This window comes from Eptatretus burgeri, chromosome 9, assembly GCF_056783735.1.
Source record: "Eptatretus burgeri isolate ZD-2024b chromosome 9, Ebu_testis_v1, whole genome shotgun sequence".
Classification (NCBI taxonomy): domain Eukaryota; kingdom Metazoa; phylum Chordata; class Myxini; order Myxiniformes; family Myxinidae; genus Eptatretus; species Eptatretus burgeri.
The window spans coordinates 58,401,106-58,423,940 of NC_140969.1; the positions used below are offsets into that span (position 1 = coordinate 58,401,106).

At 49.3% G+C, this 22,835-nt stretch overlaps 1 protein-coding gene across 1 annotated transcript in view; it reads left to right on the forward strand.

The window, feature by feature from the left end:
* The window catches only part of PDCD2 (programmed cell death 2), a 46,008-nt gene that overhangs the window by 2,219 nt on the left and 20,954 nt on the right, over positions 1-22,835 (forward strand). The window contains exon 2 of the mRNA XM_085895247.1: positions 246-576. Coding sequence (XP_085751373.1) covers positions 246-576 — 331 coding nt within the window. The remainder of the gene's footprint in view (positions 1-245; positions 577-22,835) is intronic.

The window sequence follows — 22,835 nt, forward strand, 5'->3', positions numbered from 1 at the left end:
AGCTTTGCAGGCATTGTGCATACGGGATGATATTGTCATTCTGCCTGCTTGAGAAATTTGTCACTCTTTGACAGGAGGCAGCTGTCAAACGACAACAAAACAAAGTATTCAAAAACGAGGCATGGATTTGAAAGATGGTTATTTTAAAGGTATTTTGATCCATTTTTTGGTGCTTAGGTTTTCCATTTGTTCAGTAATTGCTATCTGATTTACAGGGATTGTTGACATGTTTGTTTCACTCCCAGGTTTATGCTCCTCTGTCAGAGAAGGAGCATTGCTTCCATCGTGTGCTTTTCTTGTTCATCTGTCAAGACCCTGACTGCTACACTGAGCACCATGACTCCAGCCCATTTATTGTCCTGCGCTCCCAACTACCTCGGGTAAACCCCTTCTACTCACCTGATCCTCCCATTGGTCCAACGGCAGCACCATTGGCTGACATGCCACACCTTTGTGCCCTCTGTGGCAGTTACAGTCCGACGGTCTGCTCACGATGTCATACTGTACATTACTGCAGTCGGGAGCACCAGGTTATTCACTGGCGGGCTGGACATCGTGGCGTATGTTCCTCACAAGGTGAGATCCTACTGTGTACGAGTACTCTTGCATAAGAGCTGTGCCACTTATGGATTTTAAGATATGGGAGAATGCTGCATGTTTAATTTATCAAATACTAGCAGGGATACCCAGTGTTGCCAGTGCTGTTCTAATCCTGTTAGCATTTTGAAGAAAAAAAAATATGGCGAAGCACATGTAAGTGGTTACCACTCTGTTTCAAAAATGTCAAAAAATGAAGTTTGTTCCATTGCCTTCTCATGACATTTTCCTGAAAGTGCAAGTCTAACTGAGTTCAGAACAAAAAACTGTATAGCTTAATTACATATTGTTGTGGTTTCCAGCCGTTCGGCGTGCGAGCGATCGCTTTTAACGAATCGCAGCCGCGCGCCCACCAGACGGGCAATCCTAGTCGCAGCTTTCGGATAAACGCCGAAATCCAGCTACGGGTTTTTTTTTTTTTTTTTAACCACACCGTAAATCAGCCAACTCTTCTGTCCATTTCCGATCGCCGAATTGTCGATTTACCTAAGTATGCACACAGACAGAAATGCCGGGGATTTACACCTCAATGGGACCTGCTTGGAAATGAGCCGCTTAAGCAGCTCACTCCGTTTGCGATTTGCCGAGCGCTATATTATCACGAGGCCCCGTTGGACCCGATTATTTTATCGGCTATTAAAAGCCAGCTAATATTCCGTACATAATTACAGCAGCTCAATGGAGGAAGGGGACGCAACGAGCAGGTGACATTCAAACAAGGACATTTATTTGTCACACATATGCACTCATGCAGTCAACGAAGCAATGCAGGTATTCCAAACACGAATGCAATGCAATGGATGGGGGGGTAGGGACAAGACACGAGTAAACAAAGACCTCCAGCTGTTTGTCTATTTATTATGTACACAATCACTTAACAGTTTCTACTTGGCGGACACGGCGCCACAACTTTCATACAAAGAAAACCCCAGGAAAGGAAAGGGCAGAGCAGGACCCCTAGGCCTTTAATGTTCGCGGAGCTGTGAAGACCGAAGGAGCTCCGAGAGGCCGTGCTGTTGGACCAGGCCCTGCCGTGCGGCCTGGTGGATTGGCTCTAGCGGACGACGCCTCAGAGGAACGAACGGGCCTTGCTCTTCTACGAGTTGATGCTCTTTTAAAAGCCCGCCCGCTCCTCAGCGTTGCTCCGTCGCCCGCATTTCGCTGGCTGGCGACCCCTCCCCGGCCGTCACCACTGACCCACAGTTCGGCACGGCACTGTCGGCTTGGCTGCGCTCCAGGCTTCACTACGCTCCGATGACCCCGACTGCCCTCCACTGGACTCGAACCTTGACAGACTGCTCAGACTCCTGGCGAACTCCAGGCAAAAACTGAAAACTCGGCGGTTCAACCCGCCTTTGATGGGGTCCCCACCTTTGACCTTTCACCCCCCGCTGGCTCCGCCCCTTTTGGTATTTTGATCCGATCTCGTCGCGAAATGCGGAGAAAGCGGACGTGGCAGAGATCATCGGCCGTGGAAAGCGGATGTGACAGAAATCATCAGCTCCCGCCCCAACGAGTCCCCGCGTCGGTCGGCGGAGATGCTGCTCGTCTGCGGGATGCCGTTGCTGGCAAAAAGATGGCGGAGTTTGTGGAGATGAAGGTGAGGCGATGTTGTTCGTTTGTGGAGATTTTGTCGAGATGTTGTGGTTGGCGCTGTGGTTGTTGAGATGCGGTTGTGGTTGTTGAAGTAGTGGTTGTGGTTGTTGAGATGCGGTTATTCCAAAATGAAGATGGCAAAAGAATAATACTACCTCAAAGATCACAGCCCGGTTACACGAATAATTTCCCTTTAGACATCAGTGGGGAAATCTAATCTGAACACACACGTATTGACATAACTGATCTCTGGGAAACCTGAATGGTGTTCTGTGAATTTCGACAACCGTAACAATATATATATATATATATATATATATATATATATATATATATATATATATATATATATATATATATATATATATATATTCCGAAATATGATACTTTGAAGAAGGGGACCTATTTTGATGGTTTTGCGAGTTTTCAATGAAATTGCCTAATTTTTTTTTTCTTTTTTGGCAAAATAAATGAAGGTCATAGTATGTAACTTATTCTAGCAACTAATTTAATAATCAAAATATCATTCTGGGATTATTAAGAAATAATACATACCTATTTTTTTTTATTACTGCTCTATTCAGTGACTGTCAGATGCTGAAAAGCACTAAAAGAGAGATTTATCGAACAAATTCTTGGACGTAAATTTTCAATTCAATCAATTCTGGGAGTAACAAAAAGCTTTCTAAATTCTCCAAAACTGTTTTAACTGCCTTATAAATTAATAAAATATTTTTTAAATACCTGGAAAAATATTTAAATTTTTTTTTAAGAAAATTAATTTTTTAATCAAATTCAAAAAAGTAACGTGCAGTCGGACAAAAATGCAAAATTACTCTAAACCAAAGCCATGCATGTTTTCAATTTTTTTTTTTATACTATTATATCTATATCACTGCCCCATTTGTAAATAAATTTTCGTGAAAATAATCTGATGCACAGAAGAATAAAAGCATTAAAAAAAAAAAAAACATGACGTGCAGTCGGACATTTGGGTTGGAAAGTTCAGTCAAGCTGCTGTAATTAAGTATCCACCCAGATCATCTCAATTTTTTTTACATTGATTATTGGTAATAAGTTAAATAATTTAAGACATGTAAATATGAGTTATTGATAAACTAGTCATTTTGTTCGGGGATTTCATAGTCCCAGGCTCTAAAAGGGCAATAAAACAAGAAAAAATAAAAATATGCCAGAATGTGCATATATCATGCGAATCCACTACTGACCGACCCAAATGCTGATTTTCTCAGACGGTGGGTGACAACCTTTTGATTAGATGAGAAATTTTATAAAGAATGTTTTATATGTTGTGTTTTTGCATGGTCTAAGATATGTCGTATTTTAAGGTGAAACAAGAAAAAAGGCCAATACTGGGCATGTAGATTCAGTAATATACATCATAGACCCATGAACCTACTGTATCTATTTTAAGGTCCGATGGAACACTGTCTGTGCAATAAACCAAATTTCATGACCAGTAGTAGTCTTTGTGACTTTCAAAAATGCCACTCAAGTCAGGGTATATCCTAAAATAGGGGTGGTAACCACTTACATGCGCTTAGCCATGTCTATATATTAATTGGGGTACCCAGTCTAATGGACTGGGTAACCGATTGTTTTTGTTCTGTTTATTACTTACGAAATCTAAAGATTTCGTAAGTATATTGATCACTTCCGTTTCTGTTTGTTTGTTTGTTTGTTTTGTAGGCACGATAACTCTAGAACGGAAGAAGCTTCCAATGTCAAATTACACCACGTGATTCAGGAGGGTGATGGCTTGCGCTGATTAGATTTTGGTCAAAATCTGTCAAAGGTCAAGGTCACAGTGAGGTCAAACATCCAAAACATGATAACTCGAACGGAATAAGCTTCCAATGTCAAATTACACCACGTGATTCAGGAGGGTGATGGCGAGCGCTGATTAGATTTTGGTCAAAATCGGTCAAAGGTCAAGGTCACAGTGAGGTCAAATATTCGATTTTTGATGGCTTGGTACAGAATCATCGTAGAAACTTCTGGTTTGCATCGCCACCTTCTCTAGAGACAGATTTTATTAGACAAGGTCAGAGGTCAAGTTGACGATTTCGTCAGTACCAGTCTGACTGCTTGCTTCTCATTTATTATTTTTCTTCCGCCAGCAATTTGCGGGCTTTTTCGCTTTAAAAATCATTTTCTCAGGAACGGTAAGTCTGATCGACACAAAATTCACCACAGTATGTATCTTCTTTGATAGCATACTTAATTGATAATTATGATGTCATAGGTCATGTGGTATGGGTGCCATCTTGACAAAACCGATAAACTTTGGACCTCTATCTCTGAAACGGTGCAATGGAAATTTTTTTTTGCTTCATACATTTTAATAAGCTCTCCATGGGGGAACACGGTTTTTTTTTGCTGACGTCATCGGTGAACCGGTATGCCGGTGAAAATTCGTAAAGTAGAATGCTGCATGGGAAAAATCTGGAATTTCTTGAGCGTCATCGACACGGCAAATCACCGTAGAAAAAAAATTTATGACGTCATAGGTGACTTGGTTCGGCAGTCATCTTGTTTTGAAAAAAATAATTAAAAACATCTTCTCCAGAACGGCTGAAGAGATTGAGGCGAAACTTTACAACCACATCCTCATGCCATCCTTTTGCAAGGTTGTTAATTTCTTATTGAAAGGTCACATGGTTTGGTGGCCATCTCGAATTTATCCTAAAACCTACAAACATCTTCTCCAGAACGGCTGGTCAGATCAAGGGGAAACTTCACAAGTTTATTCTGCACGTGTAGGGGATATAAGTTTGTTAATGAATAATTGATAGGTCACATGGTTTGGCAGCCATGTTGGATTTAAGAAAAATATTAAATGTTTTCTCTGGAACTGCTTAACCTATCGAAGCGAAAATTTGCAACTATTATCTTCCATCATGTCTGCATACATGCTAAAAATTATGACGTCACAAGTCACATGGTTTGGCAGCCATCTTGAATAGAAAAACGCACCTTATCCGATTGACACGAAACTTAACTGTGTTCCTCTACATGAATGGAAGCAGGATATAAATTTATGATGTCATAGGTCACATGGTTCATCAGCCATCTTGGATTGAAAATTAATAAATTTTAAAAATCTTCTCCAGAACAGCTGGACAGATTGAGGCAAAAATTCACACACCTTCCCGAAGACATCCTTTCACAAGTTTGTTAATTTCGAATTGATAGGTCACATGGTTTGGTGGCCATATTGAATTTACCCTAAAACCTTCAAACATCTCCAGAACGGCTGGTCAAATCAAGGGGAACTTCACACACTTATTGCACACGACGAGAGAATATAAGTTTGTTGATTTCTAATTGATAGATTACATGGTTTAGCAGCCATGTTGGATTCAAGAAATATATTAAATAATGTTTTCTCTGGAACCATGTAACCCATCGAAGCGAAACTTGGCAACTATATTCTACACCCATGCCTGCATTTTGGGTAAAAATTATGACGTCACATTGTTTGGTGGCCATCTTGGATATAAAAACGCACCTTATCCGATTAACACGCAACTTCACAAACGTGTTCCACTACACGATTGGAGGCAGAATCTAAATTTATGATGCCATAGGTCACATGGTTCATCAGCCATTTTGGATTGAGAATTAATACATTTTTTAAATCTTCTCGAACGGCTGGACAGATTGAGGCAAAAATTCACACACACTTTCCCCAAGACATCCTTTCACAAGCTTGTAAATTTCTAATTGATCGGTCACATGGTTTGGCGGCCATATTGAATTTACCCTAAAACCTTCAAACATCATCTTCTCCAGAACGGCTGGACAGATTGAGGTGAAGCTTTACACACACATTCCCCATGACATCCTTTTACAAGTTTGTTAATGAATAATTGATAGGTCACATGGTTTGGCAGCCACGTTGGATTTAAGAAAAATATTAAATAATGTTTTCTCTTGAGCCACATAACCTATCAAAGTGAAACTTGGCAAGCATAATCTTCCCCCATGCCTGCATACACCATAAAAATGATATCACAAGTCGCATGGCTTGGAGGCCATCTTGGATAGAAAAACACACCTTATCCGATCAATACGAAACTTAACAAGCACAATCCACTTCCCCATTAGATAGAGAATTTATATTTACTCGTGCGTGCCTGTTCATGCAACAACAAAAAAAATTAAGAAGAAGAATTGAGACGTCATCACACCGTGTCCTGTCATTGGTTTGGTAAATAAATGGCCATAATTTGGGAACCACTTGTCCGATTAATATCAAACCTTGAAAAGGCACATCCACAGGGGCCCAGCAATATACCTGGCAAGTTTCAATTGGATCGGACCAGTGGTTGTCGAGAAACAGCGGTCACAGACAGACACACAGAAATTGCTGGAATTATAGATAGATGTTGTCATAGGTCACATGGTACGGCAGCCATATTGGATTGAAAATTAATATCTTTAAAAGTCTTCTTCTCTGAAACGGCTGAACAGATCGAGGCGGAACGCCACATGTCTGACTGCCTTTCCATGCAAACAAAAAGTTCTCTACCCCCCCCCCCCCCTTTGATGTACGACACATCGTTTGGCAGCTATAGTGGATTGAAGGAAAAATATTAATTCATGTTTAGTCTGGAACTACTGCATCAATAAATGTGAAACTTCAGAGTTATGATGGAACAGTCATGTGGAATGAAGGGTTGAAATTTTTTTTTTTTTTTTTGCATACCTTGGTCGAGGCTCGTATGAGAGTTAACACACAACACACAGCAAGGGGGCATGAGACGAGGGGAGGGAGTGGGAGGGACAAAACAGTGGGGAACAGAGACATTAGGAGATCTGTGGAAAGGAGAGGGATGGGGCAGGGAACATGGGGAATACAAGATGGATATTACAGGGACTTTCAGGAAGGAAAGCAGGGACTTTGAAGGAAGTGGGATTGGGGTGGATTAACTGGGGTCGAAAAGATTGAGGATTTGGATGGGGGATGATAAGAGGTGGTGGTGAACAGCTGTTTTGAAAGCCTGGAGGGAAGAATGGGAAAGAATAGAGTGAGGAAGTTTATTCCAAAGGTGGGAAAAAAGAGGAATGAAAGAGTGAAGATGAGCAGTGATTCGTGATTTTGGTAGTTTTACCAGAAGGGGGTTGTTGGCGGACCTTGAGCGCCCTGTGGAAATGTGGTGGGGACAAATCGCAGAGAGAGCAGGGGGGGCAAGGCTGGAGAGGAGTCGGTAGAAGACAGAAAGACCACCGACCAACCTGCGGTGATTGAGTGAGAGGCCCAAAGACTCGGCTTCATTGCGGGAGATGCCGATGATCTTAAATGCCCTGGTTTCGACAGCGTGAAGCCGAGAAAGGTGGGAGGCAGGAGCAGCAGCCCAGAGGGGAGAGCAGTACTCCATCAGGCTACGGACAAAAGCTTTGTAAGTGGTCAGGAGCTCAAGAGGGCCGAGGAAGGACTTAGCACGACGGAGGATTCCCAGTCGGCGACTGGCTTTTGAGGCGAGGTTGGAAATGTGACTTTCCCAGGAAAGGTCATGGCAGATAGTGAGACCAAGAAGCTTGAAAGAAAAGACTTCTTCCAGAGGATTGTTGAGAAAGTGGATGGGGGGGTTTTGTAAACGGTCCTTTCGAAGAGACATCGTGAGAGTGTGAGATTTGTCTGGATTGAAAGACATGTTCCACGTGTTGGACCAGTTTGTGATTGTATCCAGATCTGCAGTGAGTGAAGAAGCTGCTGCTTGCCGGTCTGAGGGATGACAGATGGTACGGCAGAGGGTGGAGTCGTCGGCAAAGAGAAATAGAGGATTTTCCAGAGTCCGAGAGATCATTGATGAAAACCAGAAAAAGAACAGGGCCCAGAATGCTACCTTGAGGAACTCCAGCCTGCACAGGAAGAGGGGATGAAAGAACTCCATTTAGGGCCACACGTTGACTGCGACAGGAGAGGAACTCTGCGAGCCATGAGTGGAGATGGCCATGAATACCATGGGAAGAGAGTTTGGTGAGTAGGGCAGGGTGCCAGACTGTGTCAAAAGCAAGTGATATGTCCAGGGATACGGCTCGGATTTCCTGTCTGGCATTGAGGACCTCCATCCATTGATGGGAGAGCAGAAGCAGCATATCCAGGGTAGAGTGACCTGGTCTGAAACCAAATTGATGATTGGAAATCAAGCCATTGGAGAAGAGGAAGGATTTCATATCTGAGGCGATGATGGATTCCATCACCTTGCTGATGATTGGGAGAAGGCTGATTGGTCTGTAGTTATAGGGATCTGTTTTTGCACCTTTTTTATGCAGGGCAGTGATGTTAGCAGATTTCCAAGCAGATGGCAGATGACCTTGGGCAAATGAGAGGGTGAATAGAACAGAGAGAGGGTGAGCAAGAGCAGAAGAGCAGGCTTTGAGGACACGTGGGCTGATGCCGTCTGGACCGGTTGCAGAATCTGACTCGAGGTTTGAAAGCAAGCTCTCCACCTTGTCAGGAGAAAAGGATACAGAGTCCAGGGACAGTTGGGTGCGACTGGGTAAAGTGGGTAGAGATAGTGATGGGTTTAGAACACAAGATTTAGCTGCAAACACCGAGTTTAGACATTCAGCTTTATCACGTGTGGAATCAGCAGTGCGGCCATTTGAGGTAAGGGAGGGGATGAAGGGGGAACATACACCAGAAACAGATTTGATTAAATGCCACCAGGATTTTGAGGAGGGAGAGAGGTTTGAGAGTTCAGACTTGAGATGAGAAAGATGTTGTTTTCTGGCTCTCCTGAGGGTAGATACACACTTGTTCCGAGCTTTGTGGAAAGAACTGAGATTGCCCTCAGTTGGGTTTGCTTTCCATGAGGCAAAGGCAAGTTGTTTCAGGACAACTGCCTCGCCACAAGCTTCAGTAAACCAAGGGCGGGAGGAAGGGTAAGACAACTGAACACGAGAGGGGATAAATCTGTGCATGAGGGAGAGCAAGTTTCTTTGAAAGAATTCCCAGGATGAGTTGATGTTTGAGAAAGTAGTGATAGGAGACCAGTCTGTAAGTTTGATGGCTGCTCGGAGACCCTGCCAGTCGGCTTGAGTGAAATGCCAGACTCGACGGCGGTGAGGTGGTTCTCTGATAACAGCCAGAGAGATGTCCACTTTGACAAGGACGTGGTCAGAAGAACCAATTGGAGCGAAGGAAGAGCAGCAGATATTGTCAGGGAAATTTGTCAAAATCAGATCCAGAAGAGATGGAGTACCATTGGTTGAGATCCGGGTCGGGAAGTTGACCGATTGAGTCAGTCCCAATGAGTCGCAGAAAGCTTTTGCTGAGGTGCCATGGCAGGTGAGAGAGGTACCCACACCGAGCCAACTGGCGTGATGACAATTGAAGTAACCACATCAGAGGAAGAGAGAGTTTGGATGAGAAGATAGAAGATGGTACATGTTTTCGGATAGTGAGGTGTAGATGGAGTCATCACTGTTCGGTGGACGGTACAGTACACATATAAACATGAGGTGGGAGTGGAGGGGAAGCCGAAGCCAGAGGTATTCCTGGGGGTGTGGGGGAGTGAGAGCAGTGCATGGAGAGTGAGGAATAGAGTCTTTGATGAAGAGAGCAACACCTCCACCAGGACGAGGCTCAGGTCTGTCATACCGTAAGAGGGAGTAGCCAGGGAGAGATACTTGGGAGTCAGACACGTCTTGGGAGAGGAAAGTTTCTGTTAGGCAGATAATGTCTGGTTTGTCAGTGGCAACCTGTATGGAAAGATCTGAAAGGTTTGAGCGAAGGCCCCGGATATTTGAGGTCCACACTTTTAATGAAGAGGAAGGGGAGGAGGCTTTGGGTGCAGGAGGTGGAGGGGAGGGGGAGGGTAGGACAAGGGATGAGGGGGCAGGTAAGGGGGGTTGCTGAAGGAGTGTGGGGTATTGCAGAACAGCGAGGGGAGGGGGCCGAATGAGGAGGAGAAAAGGCTCTGTGGTGCTGGGGGAGAGGGGGACAAGAGACAAGGAAGAAGGCAGTTGAGGATTTGAGGAGGTGGAGTGAAGAGATGGAGGTGAGAGGGCAGTGGAGGGAGGCAGGTTGGTGGATGAGAGGGGGGCAACTTTGAGAAGGAAGAGTGAGGGGGATGAAAGGTGGGAGAAAGGTGAGGGGGATTTTTGAGAGAGGGGAGAGGGAGGCTTGGAGGGAGAAGAGTGGGATGGTTGCTTTGAGAGTGAGAGTGAGGGGTGAGGGGGGTGAGTTGGCACTGAAGTTGGAAAAAAAAAAGAATGGTTAATGGAAAGCGAGCATCCATGGCAAACTGTGGTTTTTAAAAGTTTTAGGTCAGAGATGCGATTTCACACAATTCTTGATGGATGCAATGAAGGCGAATTCAGAGCATGGAGAGAAGAAGCGCTGTAATAGTTGGATTTTTTAGGCAAGGAATGCAGGAGAGGTCGAAATGAGAGCAGTCTGTTAAAATAGCAGAAGAGTAGTGCATTGTGAAACAGTAAAGAGTACCACATGTGTGAGAGAGGAAGATGAAGCATTACAAGATCGTTTTTGTAGTTAAAAATAATGTATGAGAGAGTTCAACAGATTAGGTCATGGAAGTGTAAAAAAAAAAAAAATCGAGGAAGAAGACGAGGAGGAGGTTAAGAGGAAGAAGAAGAAGCAGAATCGGGAGAAGGTGAGCGTGTTGTTGTTTGGTATACATATATATATATATATATATATATATATATATATATATATATATTTTTTTTTGTTGTTGTTAATATTAATATATGAGAGAGTTCAACAGATTAGGTCATGGAAGTGTAAAAAAAAAAAATAAAAAATAAAAAATCGAGGAAGAAGACGAGGAGGAAGTTTAGAGGAAGAAGAAGAAGCAGAATCGGGAGAAGGTGAGCGTGTTGTTGTTGTTGTAGGGTATTTTTTTTTTTTTTTTGAGATATGAAAGAGATTAGTTGGGAGAATGGGGGATGTTTGGAAAGTGGGGAGGATCAAAATTGAAGGTAATGGGGAGGATAGAAATTGAAGGTAATGGGGAGAAAAAACAAACAAACAAAAAAAAAAACGATCGAACACCGAGTGGAACCGGTAGGCCTCAAGCCTCGGCCTCGGCCTCAAGCACAGGTAAGAACGTCGACAAAAATACTCACAAAATAGCACGATTTTTGAAACAAAACCGAACTAGCAACACACAGTAACATGTAGGTGAGAAAATTAAACAGTTAAAACGGGACAAATAACAACCGGAAACTTAGCTTGAACGTCAGTAGGGAGCCCCAAAGGAGACCTCTCGCTGCTCTAAAACCGGAACCGGAACCAGAAATTTCAACTCGATCGGGCCCACGGTTTGGCAGCTAGGCTGGATTGAAGGGGAAATATTAAATAATGTTTACTCTGGAACCACTGTGTCAATATATGTGAAACTTCAAAATTTTTTATCAAGCCCACATGTGAAACATAGTTTTAAAATTTCAACCCGATTGGCCACGCGGTTTGGCAGCTAGAATTGTTTAATCATTTGAATTTGAGAACTTTTAGATTTTTTTTTTTTTTCCAGAAGGCTCACTTGGCTGCACATGGATGCGTTTGATGGTAGAGGAAGAGCAATTCAATTGATACCGACAATGTCCCCAAGAAAAAGGGCTAACTGCATACGTAGTAAATAGATTGAACACTTTATGCGACCCGATTCATAACTCATCAGTCCCGCACTGTATTGAAGCAGGGCTGTATTTGTATCACTCTTAAATAATGTTTTCTCTGGAACCACTTATCCTATCGAAGCGAAACTTTGCATCTATCATCTACAGAAAGTCTCATATGTCAAAGGCAGACGTCTGGGTACCCGGTCATCACTGCCAGCAGTTATAAAGTGGCAGTTCTAGTTAATTTTATGTATATATTTATATATATATATATATATATATATATATATATATATATATATATATATTGTTATGGCTGTGGAAATTTGCACAACACCAGAAAGGTCCGAAGATCGGTTATGCCGGTGAGTTTATGTGCAGATAGTTCCCCACTGTTGTTTAGAGGGAATTTCCGTGTTCACAGGGCTGTGATCCTTTGAGATAGCCGTTTTTCTTTTCTCTATCATTATTTTGGACCAATCATCCCCCAACAACCAAATCGCCAACAACCACAACCAAACCCCCACCACCTTCGCCTTTCTCCCTCCACTACCATCAACAGTGCTACCCCACAAACATGGCATCGCCTTCGTCCCAGAGACAACGCCGAAGTCATGCTGTCTAAGCGATGTTCTGGTGATTTCAACCACGTCCGCTCCGTCGGGGCCGAAGTCGCGCTGGCGGACAAAGCTTCCGGGGGTTACACACATCGGTTCGGCCGGACGAAGCTCGGTGACACACACACACACACAGACACACACAGACACACACAGACACACACCATCGGCTCGTCGGGCGGGACGAAGCCGCGCTGGCGGACGGAGCTTCGATGCATAACACGCATCGGTTTGGCGAGGCGAAGCTTGGTGACTCACACACATATCGGCTCGTCGGGCGGGATGAAGCCGCGCTGGCGGACGGAGCTTCGATGCATAACACGCATCGGTTCGGCCGGACGAAGCCCCGGGGAAACAAACACACACACACACACACACACACACACACACACACACACACACACACACACACACACACACACACACACACACACACACACACACACACACACACACACACACACACACACACACACACACACACACACACACGCGCGCATCGCTCCGTCGGGGCTGAAGTCGCGCTGGTGAACGGAGCTTCGATGCATAACACGCATCGGTTCGGCGAGGCGAAGATCGGTGACTCACACACACATCGGCTCGTCGGGCGGGACGAAGCCGTGCTGGCGGACGGAGCTTCGATGCATAACACGCATCGGTTCGGCCAGACGAAGCCCCGGGGAAACACGCACACACATCGGCTCATTGGGCGGGACGAAGCCGTGCTGGCGGACAAGGCTTCGGGGCTAAACACCACCATCAGCTTGGCGGGATGAAGCTGAGCTGACAGGGCGAGGCTTTGGTGATTCCTATCACGTCGGCTTTGCCGGGGTCAGGGGTCACGCTGACAGGGCGAGGCCCCGATGATTTCAAGCACGTACGCTTTGCTGGGTCAGGGGTCACGCTGACAGGGTGAGGCCCTGATGATTTCAAGCACGTACGCTTTGCCGGGTCAGGGGTCACGCTGACAGGGCGAGGCTTTGGTGATTCCTACCACGTCGGCTATGCCGGGGTCAGGGTTCCTGAGTTGGGGGTCGGATTTTTCCGCCCCCCCGGCCTATATAAGGGCGAGCACAACGGAGCTCGTGGCAGACGGGGGCCGGTCAATGGAGAGGAAGGACGAACAGTACAGAGCTGAAGTCAGAGTTGAGGGGCGAGAAGAGCGGGAGTTGGTGAACGAAGCAGGGAGGCGGAGAGGGGCTCAGTGGCAAGTCAGAGGGCTACGTGGGGACCACCGCTGGGAAAAGGGGCGACGTGGACGCCACAGCCAGGGAGAGCTTGCCGGAACCAGTGCGGTCCAGAGTGCTCGGAAAGAGCGTCAACTCCCCCATACCGAGCATGGCGCTGCGAGAGCGCCGGTAACCTCCGTCTCACCAAAAGAGCATCAACGTACTGAGAGAGCCTCAACAATCCCCCCCCCATACCGGGTATCAACAATTTCCTCCCCCCCTCCCATACCGAGCATCCGTGCTGAGAGAGCGCCGGTAACTCCGTCCGTTCCCCTCCCAAACTGTGGTGTCTGCTGTGTTGCACGAGCCTGCGCGGAGAACGCCGGAGAGAGCTCACCGGCCACGCCAGGAGCACGAGGTCAGGCGCGGCTACGCTTGACATTGCGGCCTGCCCGCAATCGCGCCACGAGGGTGCGGGTAAGACCTTTCGGTCTCGTGGACCTGGCCGCTCATCCAGGCTCCACGTACATTTGGTCCACGGACCTGTCTGCCACCCTTGTCTTTGGGGGTGGCTTTTCTTTGCTTTTGTATAAGTGCATGTGGTGGCGCCGTCCTGACAAGTAGACGTGTCTAAGTAACTGTGTGAATAAAACCATTTATTCGGAATTAACTCTTCACTTGCTTGCTTTGACCGTATTTACGTGCATGATTATCACTGTATGGCTGCAAATACGTGCCTGCTTGTGTGTGTTAATAAAAGTGCTTGTTGAACTGTTCCCCGTTTCGTTGCGTCCTCTTCCCTTGTTTGAAAGTGCCGTCTTGCATCACGGAAGGAATTGGTAGAAGGGTGTAAGCACCCAGTAAATAGAATCACATCCGTCGGGGTCGGCGATAACACCGCTCGGTTATCACTGAAGCACGGAACGGACCGCTAAAGAGGTTCGTGTCCTAGGCCGGTCTGTGGCGAGGTACGATTGCCCGGTTAACTACTCGCGCAGGTACTTAGGTAGGTCGAATTTGGTGAACAACCCTATCCTGCACGGGTGGCCAATTGGCACGATTGTGGTGCGGTCGAAAGACCCACCCGTGACTCGCTCCTGGCGTTGTTCCGGGAGGGTCACGACTGAATTGTCCGTTCGGGTAGGCGACGCGGTCGCGTCTCGATTACGTGGCCGATCGCATGCCGGGCGGGCCGGAATCCGTAACTATATGTATATGTATATGTATATGTATATGTATATGTATATGTGTATGTGTATATATATATATATATATATATATATATATATATATATATATATATATATAATATATATATTGTTACGGATTCGCGCCCGCCGGCGTGCTGACGGCCACGTAACTCGAATCGCGGCACGTCGCCCACCGGACGGACAATCCAGTCGTGACCCTCTCGGACTAACGCCGGGAACCAGTCACGGGTGGACCTTTCGGTCTCACCGCGATCGAGCCAATCAGCCCCCGCGTGGGATAGGGTTGCTCGCCAAATTCGACCTACCTAAGTTCCCACACGGAGGGTAGACCAGGCGACCGCACCTCGCCGCAGGTCGACTTCGGACACGGGCCACTTAAACGACCCGTTCCGTACTATCGGGATAACCGAGCGGTGTTATAGTCGGCCTCGACGGTTCGATTAATTATCGGGCGTATTCAGCCCACTACCAACCCTTTACGTGAAGCAAGATGAGGATTCAATGAGGGAAATGACGAAGCGAAGCGGGAAACAGTTCAACACAAAGCACATTTATTCGCGATGAACGGAAAGCACACATATTCAATTCCACCAAAAACACATAGAAAAGGAAAAGAAACACAATGCAATTTTACACAAAAAGCAAATGCGACAATGCAGATCTAATACCGATTACGCGAGCACACGGCAACACTTATACAATTTTACTTCACAGACGGCGCCGACAACACACATTCCCAAAAACAAAAGAAAAGAGAACCCTCAAGGATGAGGCGGGCCTGAGGCCGAGACCGGGTCGGGCCTACCCGTCTGGTGATGAGACGCGGAGCGGCGATGGTGCCTCAACTCCGCGGGCCTCGCGGACAGTGTCTGGTAGGGGGTGGGAAAGGGGCCCCCTTGGTCGCACTATCTCAGCGCGGGGGGAAACAGGAGGGGGTTGCTGATGCTCGGGGGAAAGGAGGATTTCTACTCTGCCTCGAGTCCCGCGACGAGCGTCTCCACCTCGACCAGGTCGCGCCGTCGACCTCCCTGGTGTGCAGCTCCCGGCACGACGCGAGCACCCCCTCGTCTGCCCTCGCCGCCTCTCCACAGCTCCGTCCTCTTCGCTCCGACTCCAACGCACACGACGACGACGACGACCAACTCCTTCTTGCTTCTTCTTCCCAACTCCACCGACTGCGAAGTCTTAACTCTCTCGACTCGACGAACGCGGTCGCTTATATAAGCCCCGTGGCTTCGCTCTCTCATCTTTGACCCCCTGCCTTCGACCTTTCACCTCGCTCCCCATTGGCCCGAGAAAAAGTGGGCGTGAATGCATTTTGATCCATAAATTTGCATATAGCGATCGCCCTCCAACGCCCTGGAGGCGGGGCCAAATCGCCCCTCGCTCACCGATTGGACGGAACAAAAGTGGGCGTGTCGTTTTTGATCCGTTTTTGGAGCTGAAAATCCGTGGTTTTGTACACGCTGTTCGGCGCGCGCCCTGCACGAGTCCAACACCGGTACCCACAAGCGGCGCAAGAACGGTGGCGATGCGACGGTTGTGAGGTGTGACGTGAAGCGGCGCCGCGGTGGGTGGTTGATGTTGTGGTTGGTGGTGGTAACAATGGCGGTTGGTCCAAAATAAAGATAGTAAAAGAAAAACGGCTATCCTGAAGAGTCGCAGCACGCATAAATGACATGTATTCCCACTAGACAACGGGTTTGGGCCTAACTACACATATACTTACCGAGATATCTCACCGAAGGGACCTGAATGGTGGTTTGCGAATTTGGTAACCACAACACTACCCCCTCCCCTTTTTACAGACTCGTCCCGAGTCGTCAAATTCTCGTGTGCCATCATGTGTAGTTTTCCCCTAGTACATTTTACCTACGGATCCCTGAGTGCGACATTCATGGTATTCGTGTCCCCAAAATAAATAACCTGAGGGCTGCGTAGCTACCTAAACAAACTCACTCACACGGACGACTTAAATAAAATTGCCGGCGATAAGACAAACATGCCGGGGGCGCACTCATATGTACAGTACATCTTAACCTTAACTTACAAATTTTACACTAAACCATGGCCCAGGATCATTGAACTCTGCAAAAAGAAAGCAGTTAGCAGGGAGCCAGGCTGCCCGCATGCAGTCTCTGGCTCAAACAATGCAGGTGACGGAACGTGGCTGGCTGCTCACACGCAGTCCAAGGCCTTCCCTTTTGAACTGAACGCAGTGAACCACAACGGTGCATGGGCCGCACAACGCAGTCTCCGTGCCAGCTCAAGTGGCACACGCAATGAACACAACGAATGGATGGATGGACACAAACACGGTGCACGGGCCGCCACTGCAGGCCCGTGTTGTAGCTGCCAACAGGGCAGTTCTTGCAGCTTGCAAACTGTTGCCTTGATCCTGGCGCACATGGCAATGAACAGGGGGGGGCAAAGCAAAATTTGAACGGGGCTGGTCAACATGGGCAGTGGGCATGGCATGGCAAAGGCAGCAGGCAAACACAGCCCGCAGAAGAAGGCCGCTGCAGGCAAACACAGCCCGCAGAAGAAGGCCGCTGCAGGCAAACACAGCCGGCAGATGAACTGGCCGGCACAGGCCTTGAAGTACCACAGCTGCAGATGATCCGGCCGGCACAGGCCTTGCAGCACAGCAGCTGCAGACGATCCAGCCGGCACAGGCCTTGCAGCAAAACAACAGCTGCCGATGAAGTTGGCCAGCCTTTGCCGTTCCGTGGAGGTTGGTGGAGGGAGTGCGGTGGTGCTGGCCACTTGGAAGGCGGGCTCGGACCTACCTACCTGTCTCCCTCCCAACCTATCGCCTTTGCCTGTCACTCTACATACCCACTCCCTTAATTTGTCAAACCCCAATTTAGCCCCAACTTATTTTTTATTTTTATGCTTACTTCCCCACTATAAATCGTCCCCTAACCCCCTTTATCGTCCTTGTTCGGCTAACCTATTCTGTCACCTAGCCTACTCCCAACCCCTACGTTCCCTTCCCGGAGGGGAATAAGGGAGAGCTAACGTCCTGTGTCGAGGCCCAACGAAGCCTCAGAATGGCCTCCCCAGAGTTCGGCGATCTTAACACCAAGTGGGTCCAGCGGCCCACAACGACAGCGAGGGGATGGATGGTGCGGAGGGGTACATCTCCTAATCTACCCTAACCATTTAACTGTTAAACTACCCCGGGGCTTTCAACAAGCGCCTCTCGCTTAAACTATTGGTTCTAACAACCCAGATTCCCGTCGCCTGTGTTGGTGTCCTCACAATTTCGGGCCTCGCCCCCCAATTTTCTCTCCGTGCCCTCACACGGTCTCATGGCTGGGACACGTGGCTCCCTTTGGCAGGCACGACCCTCTGCCGAATCTCCCGCTATGGCACCCCCGGGCACTACACTGCCTCCGAGCCTACCAGCTCCCTAACACCGGGGAGTGCCCCCCATGGCACCTCCCCTGAAACGCACACGTGGCAGGCCGGCCTCCCGGGCCCCTTTCCAAGGGTCACCCGTGCCCACAACACTGCCCACGCGGCTAATGGCGCCCCGGGCCCCCGCACCAAGCAGGCGCACCCGTGCCCACTACGCTATCCCGGCCCCCCATGGGCCCATGGCCTACCGCGGCCGACGAGCCTGGTGCCCGGGGTACCCACTCAGCGATACTCACCTTTCGCAGCCACGCTCCCAAGCCCGTCAACAGGGCTCCTGCACCCCTCCAAATGGGTCTCGAGCCTACTTTCCCACCAACAACAAAACGACCTCCATTTTTCAATTTGACGAACCCAGCTAACTCACTTTACTCTGACCCCGGGGTCCCTTGGGCGGGAGTCACTCCTCCCCCCAATCACTCATCGCACCATGCATTCCCCATTCACTCCATACACACAGACCCGCTGGCCTCACTCACTCAAGTACTCACCTCACAACTCACCAACTCTTCAACACACACACCGCTGAACTCTGCCATCCTCCTAACTACATCCCCTAACTAACTCGTGCTCCCACGTCGTCCCTTAAACTAGTAGCACGTTCCTTTTAACACTACGTAGCTAAACTACGTCAACTCTACACACTCAAAGTCTGTCTCTGTCTCCAAATCATCAAAAATCATTTCCCATTTTCCCATCCTAAATCTGGCTACAATCCCTCTAACTAATCCATTCCACGGACTCCATGAGGACTTACCCCTGCCCCATGAAGTCGGTCTAACTAAGCTAACCCTTCCCCCTAACTAGTTTCCATCCTGTGCCCAGGTAAGGGGGTCTTCCACCCCTTGCCCAGGAATCCTGTGCACCCGAAAGTGAGGCTTGCTTTTTTTTTTTCATGCGCATCACCAGCGCGGCAACTCGCGCACTTTGCACCTGCCCGTGACGTCATGCAGCTGCACGTGTTCCTCGTCCCTCCTTGGACGGTACCATCCGGCAGAGATACCCCTCCTGCCGGATTCCAACCCCACGTGCAGCCATGGCGTCACCGTGCGCATAAAAAAAAACACAAGCCCCACGTCTCGAGGGGTTCCCCACGCGAACACATGTGCTTTGCCCGTTGGAGCTTAACACACACGATCGCGTGGAGAACCCGTCCGGTCCAAATCCATTTACCTGCCTAAACTTTGTCCGTCCGCGGGATCGGCAAATCCACCGCGTGCGTTTCCGGACCGGGACTTCATTCCCGCAAGCGAGCACGTGGCGGTCTCGTGCGTTGCACAGCACGGACCTCGTGCTCACTGCTGGGTGAACCCGGCACGGTCCCCGAAACAACTACAGCCGCTACTCGGCTTTCTTTCCTCTCATGTCGCCGTCGTCGTCGCCATTCAACACACGCACTCCCGCGTGTTACGACGCTAACACACCTCACCATTAAACTCACACCGGGAGACGCGGCTGCACGTTCACACATGCCCACCGACATCTCCCTTACATACCGCTCTCTCACACACACGGTCTCCCTTGCACTCGGCCGTTCACTCACGCATGCGGGGGCACTCACCCGCGGTGCCTCATCCACACACCGTGCCTCACTCTCACACGCGGGGGCACTCAACCGCGGTTCCTCATCCACACTGGCCGTTTCACTCACGCGTGCCTCACTACTCACACAAACCATACTACTTACACATGCGGGGGCACCCACCCGCGGTGCCTCATCCACACTCCGTGCCTCACTCGCACACGCGGGGGAACTCACCCGCGGTGCCTCACTCATACACGCGGGGGCACTCAACCGCGGTTCCTCATCCACACTGGCCGTTTCACTCACACACACGGCCTCACTCACACACGGTGCCTCACCCACACACGCGGGGGCACTCACCCGCGGTGCCTCATCCACCCACACGGCCTCTTCCACACACGGTGCCTCATCCACACACGGCGTGCTGGGAAGCACGTACTCTGGCACCATCGCCACCACACCACTCACACACGGGGTCGCTTCCACACACGGGGACGCACTCACACCTTGCACCACACACACAGGGACAACCACACTGGGGATTTGTGTCCCCACAAGGGTCTCCGGGGCCTCTATACCCCCCAAGCTCTCCGTGCACCTGTCCACAGCACTCGTCCCCTCAACCTCGCAAAGCACGACCGAACTCACCTGGTCGTGACTCGCCTCAAGGGGGAATACTCCCTCCCCTCGTTCCTGGAGGAGGCCAACCAGCTGCTCGCACTGGGTCCCTACACAGTCCACCAGCTCACCCCCATTATCCTCCACTACCTCCGTGTGTGTGTGTGTGTGCGTCACTAACCTTGTCCAATTCACCCTCTGTCTCCCGTGTCTCTATACATTTTATTCTTTCTGTCGTCTTCACCTGTGTCTCGTCTCACACGTTCCGGTCTCCCCATTTAATTTTTCCCTTTCGGTCACCGTCGATTCCTCTGTCACGACCCTCGCCCAACACGCCCCCCGAATTATTTTTTTACCCGCCTCCACCGCGGGCCTGTCAGCCGTTGCACCCCCTTCCAGCTCGTTCGCTCCCACACGTGGAGTCGCCATTCCCAGACCCCTGGTCACGGCCCTCATGCCCGCCCGCAGGCATCGGCCCATGCTCTGCGTCTCACCCCGTAGCTCCTTCATTTCTTTTTTCATTTGCTGTGTATTCGCATCCATCGTCGTTTTCACTTCATTTGTATTTGTATCCATCTTTTCGTTCATGCCTTTCATTTCATTTGTATTTGTATCCATCTTTTCGTTCATGCTTTTCATTTCGTTTTTCATTTCATTTGTATTTGTATCCATCTTTTCGTTCATGTTCGCATTTATCTTCGCTGTCATTTCCGCCAGCATGGCGAATAGCTGGGCCATGTCGGGTGCGCTTGGGTGAGTCGTTTCGGCAGGGATCGGGGAAGGGTTTTGGTGGAGGGGGGAAGGGGAGGCGCCACACACCGCGGCCGCTGCCGCACCCACTTCGGGCTCTGGGTTCAGCCGGGCGAGTCCGTGTTCCTGCACAATCAACATTTCCTGCTCGGGGATTCCATCCTGGACCATGGATTCTACACTTCTACACATTCTACATCCATTTCTAATACCCCCGGCTCCCGCTCGCCTTGAGACGCCATCTTGCTTCTCGTGAAGGGTTAATTTAGCTCGCTCGTAATTTGGAGGGAATCGGGGGTCGCTTCTCTCACCCCTGGACCGATTCCCGTGAATTTAGCTGGAGACAGGAGAGCCCGTTTTCCTGTTCTGCGATACCAGTGCCGCGAGGAGGGCGATGGATTTGTATCGCACGACCTGACACCAGTGTTACGGATTCGCGCCCGCCGGCGTGCTGACGGCCACGTAACTCGAATCGCGGCACATCGCCCACCGGACGGACAATCCAGTCGTGACCCTCTCGGACTAACGCCGGGAACCAGTCACGGGTGGACCTTTCGGTCTCACCGCGATCGAGCCAATCAGCCCCCGCCTGGGATAGGGTTGCTCGCCAAATTCGACCTACCTAAGTACCCACACGGAGGGTAGACCGGGCGATCGCACCTCGCCGCAGGTCGACTTCGGACACGGGCCACTTAAGCGACCCGTTCCGTACTATCGGGATAACCGAGCGGTGTTATCGTCGGCCTCGACGGTTCGATTAATTATCGGGCGTATTCAGCCCACTACCAACCCTTTACGTGAAGCAAGATGAGGATTCAATGAGGGAAATGACGAAGCGAAGCGGGAAACAGTTCAACACAAAGCACATTTATTCGCGATGAACGGAAAGCACACATATTCAATTCCACCAAAAGCACATAGAAAAGGAAAAGAAACACAATGCAATTTTACACAAAAAGCAAATGCGACAATGCAGATCTAATACCGATTACGCGAGCACACGGCAACACTTATACAATTTTACTTCACAGACGGCGCCGACAACACACATTCCCAAAAACAAAAGAAAAGAGAACCCTCAAGGATGAGGTGGGCCTGAGGCCGAGACCGGGTCGGGCCTACCCGTCTGGTGATGAGATGCGGAGCGGCGATGGTGCCTCAACTCCGCGGGCCTCGCGGACAGTGTCTGGTAGGGGGTGGGAAAGGGGCCCCCTTGGTCGCACTATCTCAGCGCGGGGGGAAACAGGAGGGGGTTGCTGATGCTCGGGGGAAAGGAGGATTTCTACTCTGCCTCGAGTCCCGCGACGAGCGTCTCCACCTCGACCAGGTCGCGCCATCGGCCTCCCTGGTGTGCAGCTCCCGGCACGACGCGAGCACCCCCTCGTCTGCCCTCGCCGCCTCTCCACAGCTCCGTCCTCTTCGCTCCGACTCCAACGCACACGACGACGACGACGACCAACTCCTTCTTGCTTCTTCTTCCCAACTCCACCGACTGCGAAGTCTTAACTCTCTCGACTTGACGAACGCGGTCGCTTATATAAGCCCCGTGGCTTCGCTCTCATCTTTGACCCCCTGCCTTCGACCTTTCACCTCGCTCCCCATTGGCCCGAGAAAAAGTGGGCGTGAATGCATTTTGATCCATAAATTTGCATATAGCGATCGCCCTCCAACGCCCTGGAGGCGGGGCCAAATCGCCCCTCGCTCACCGATTGGA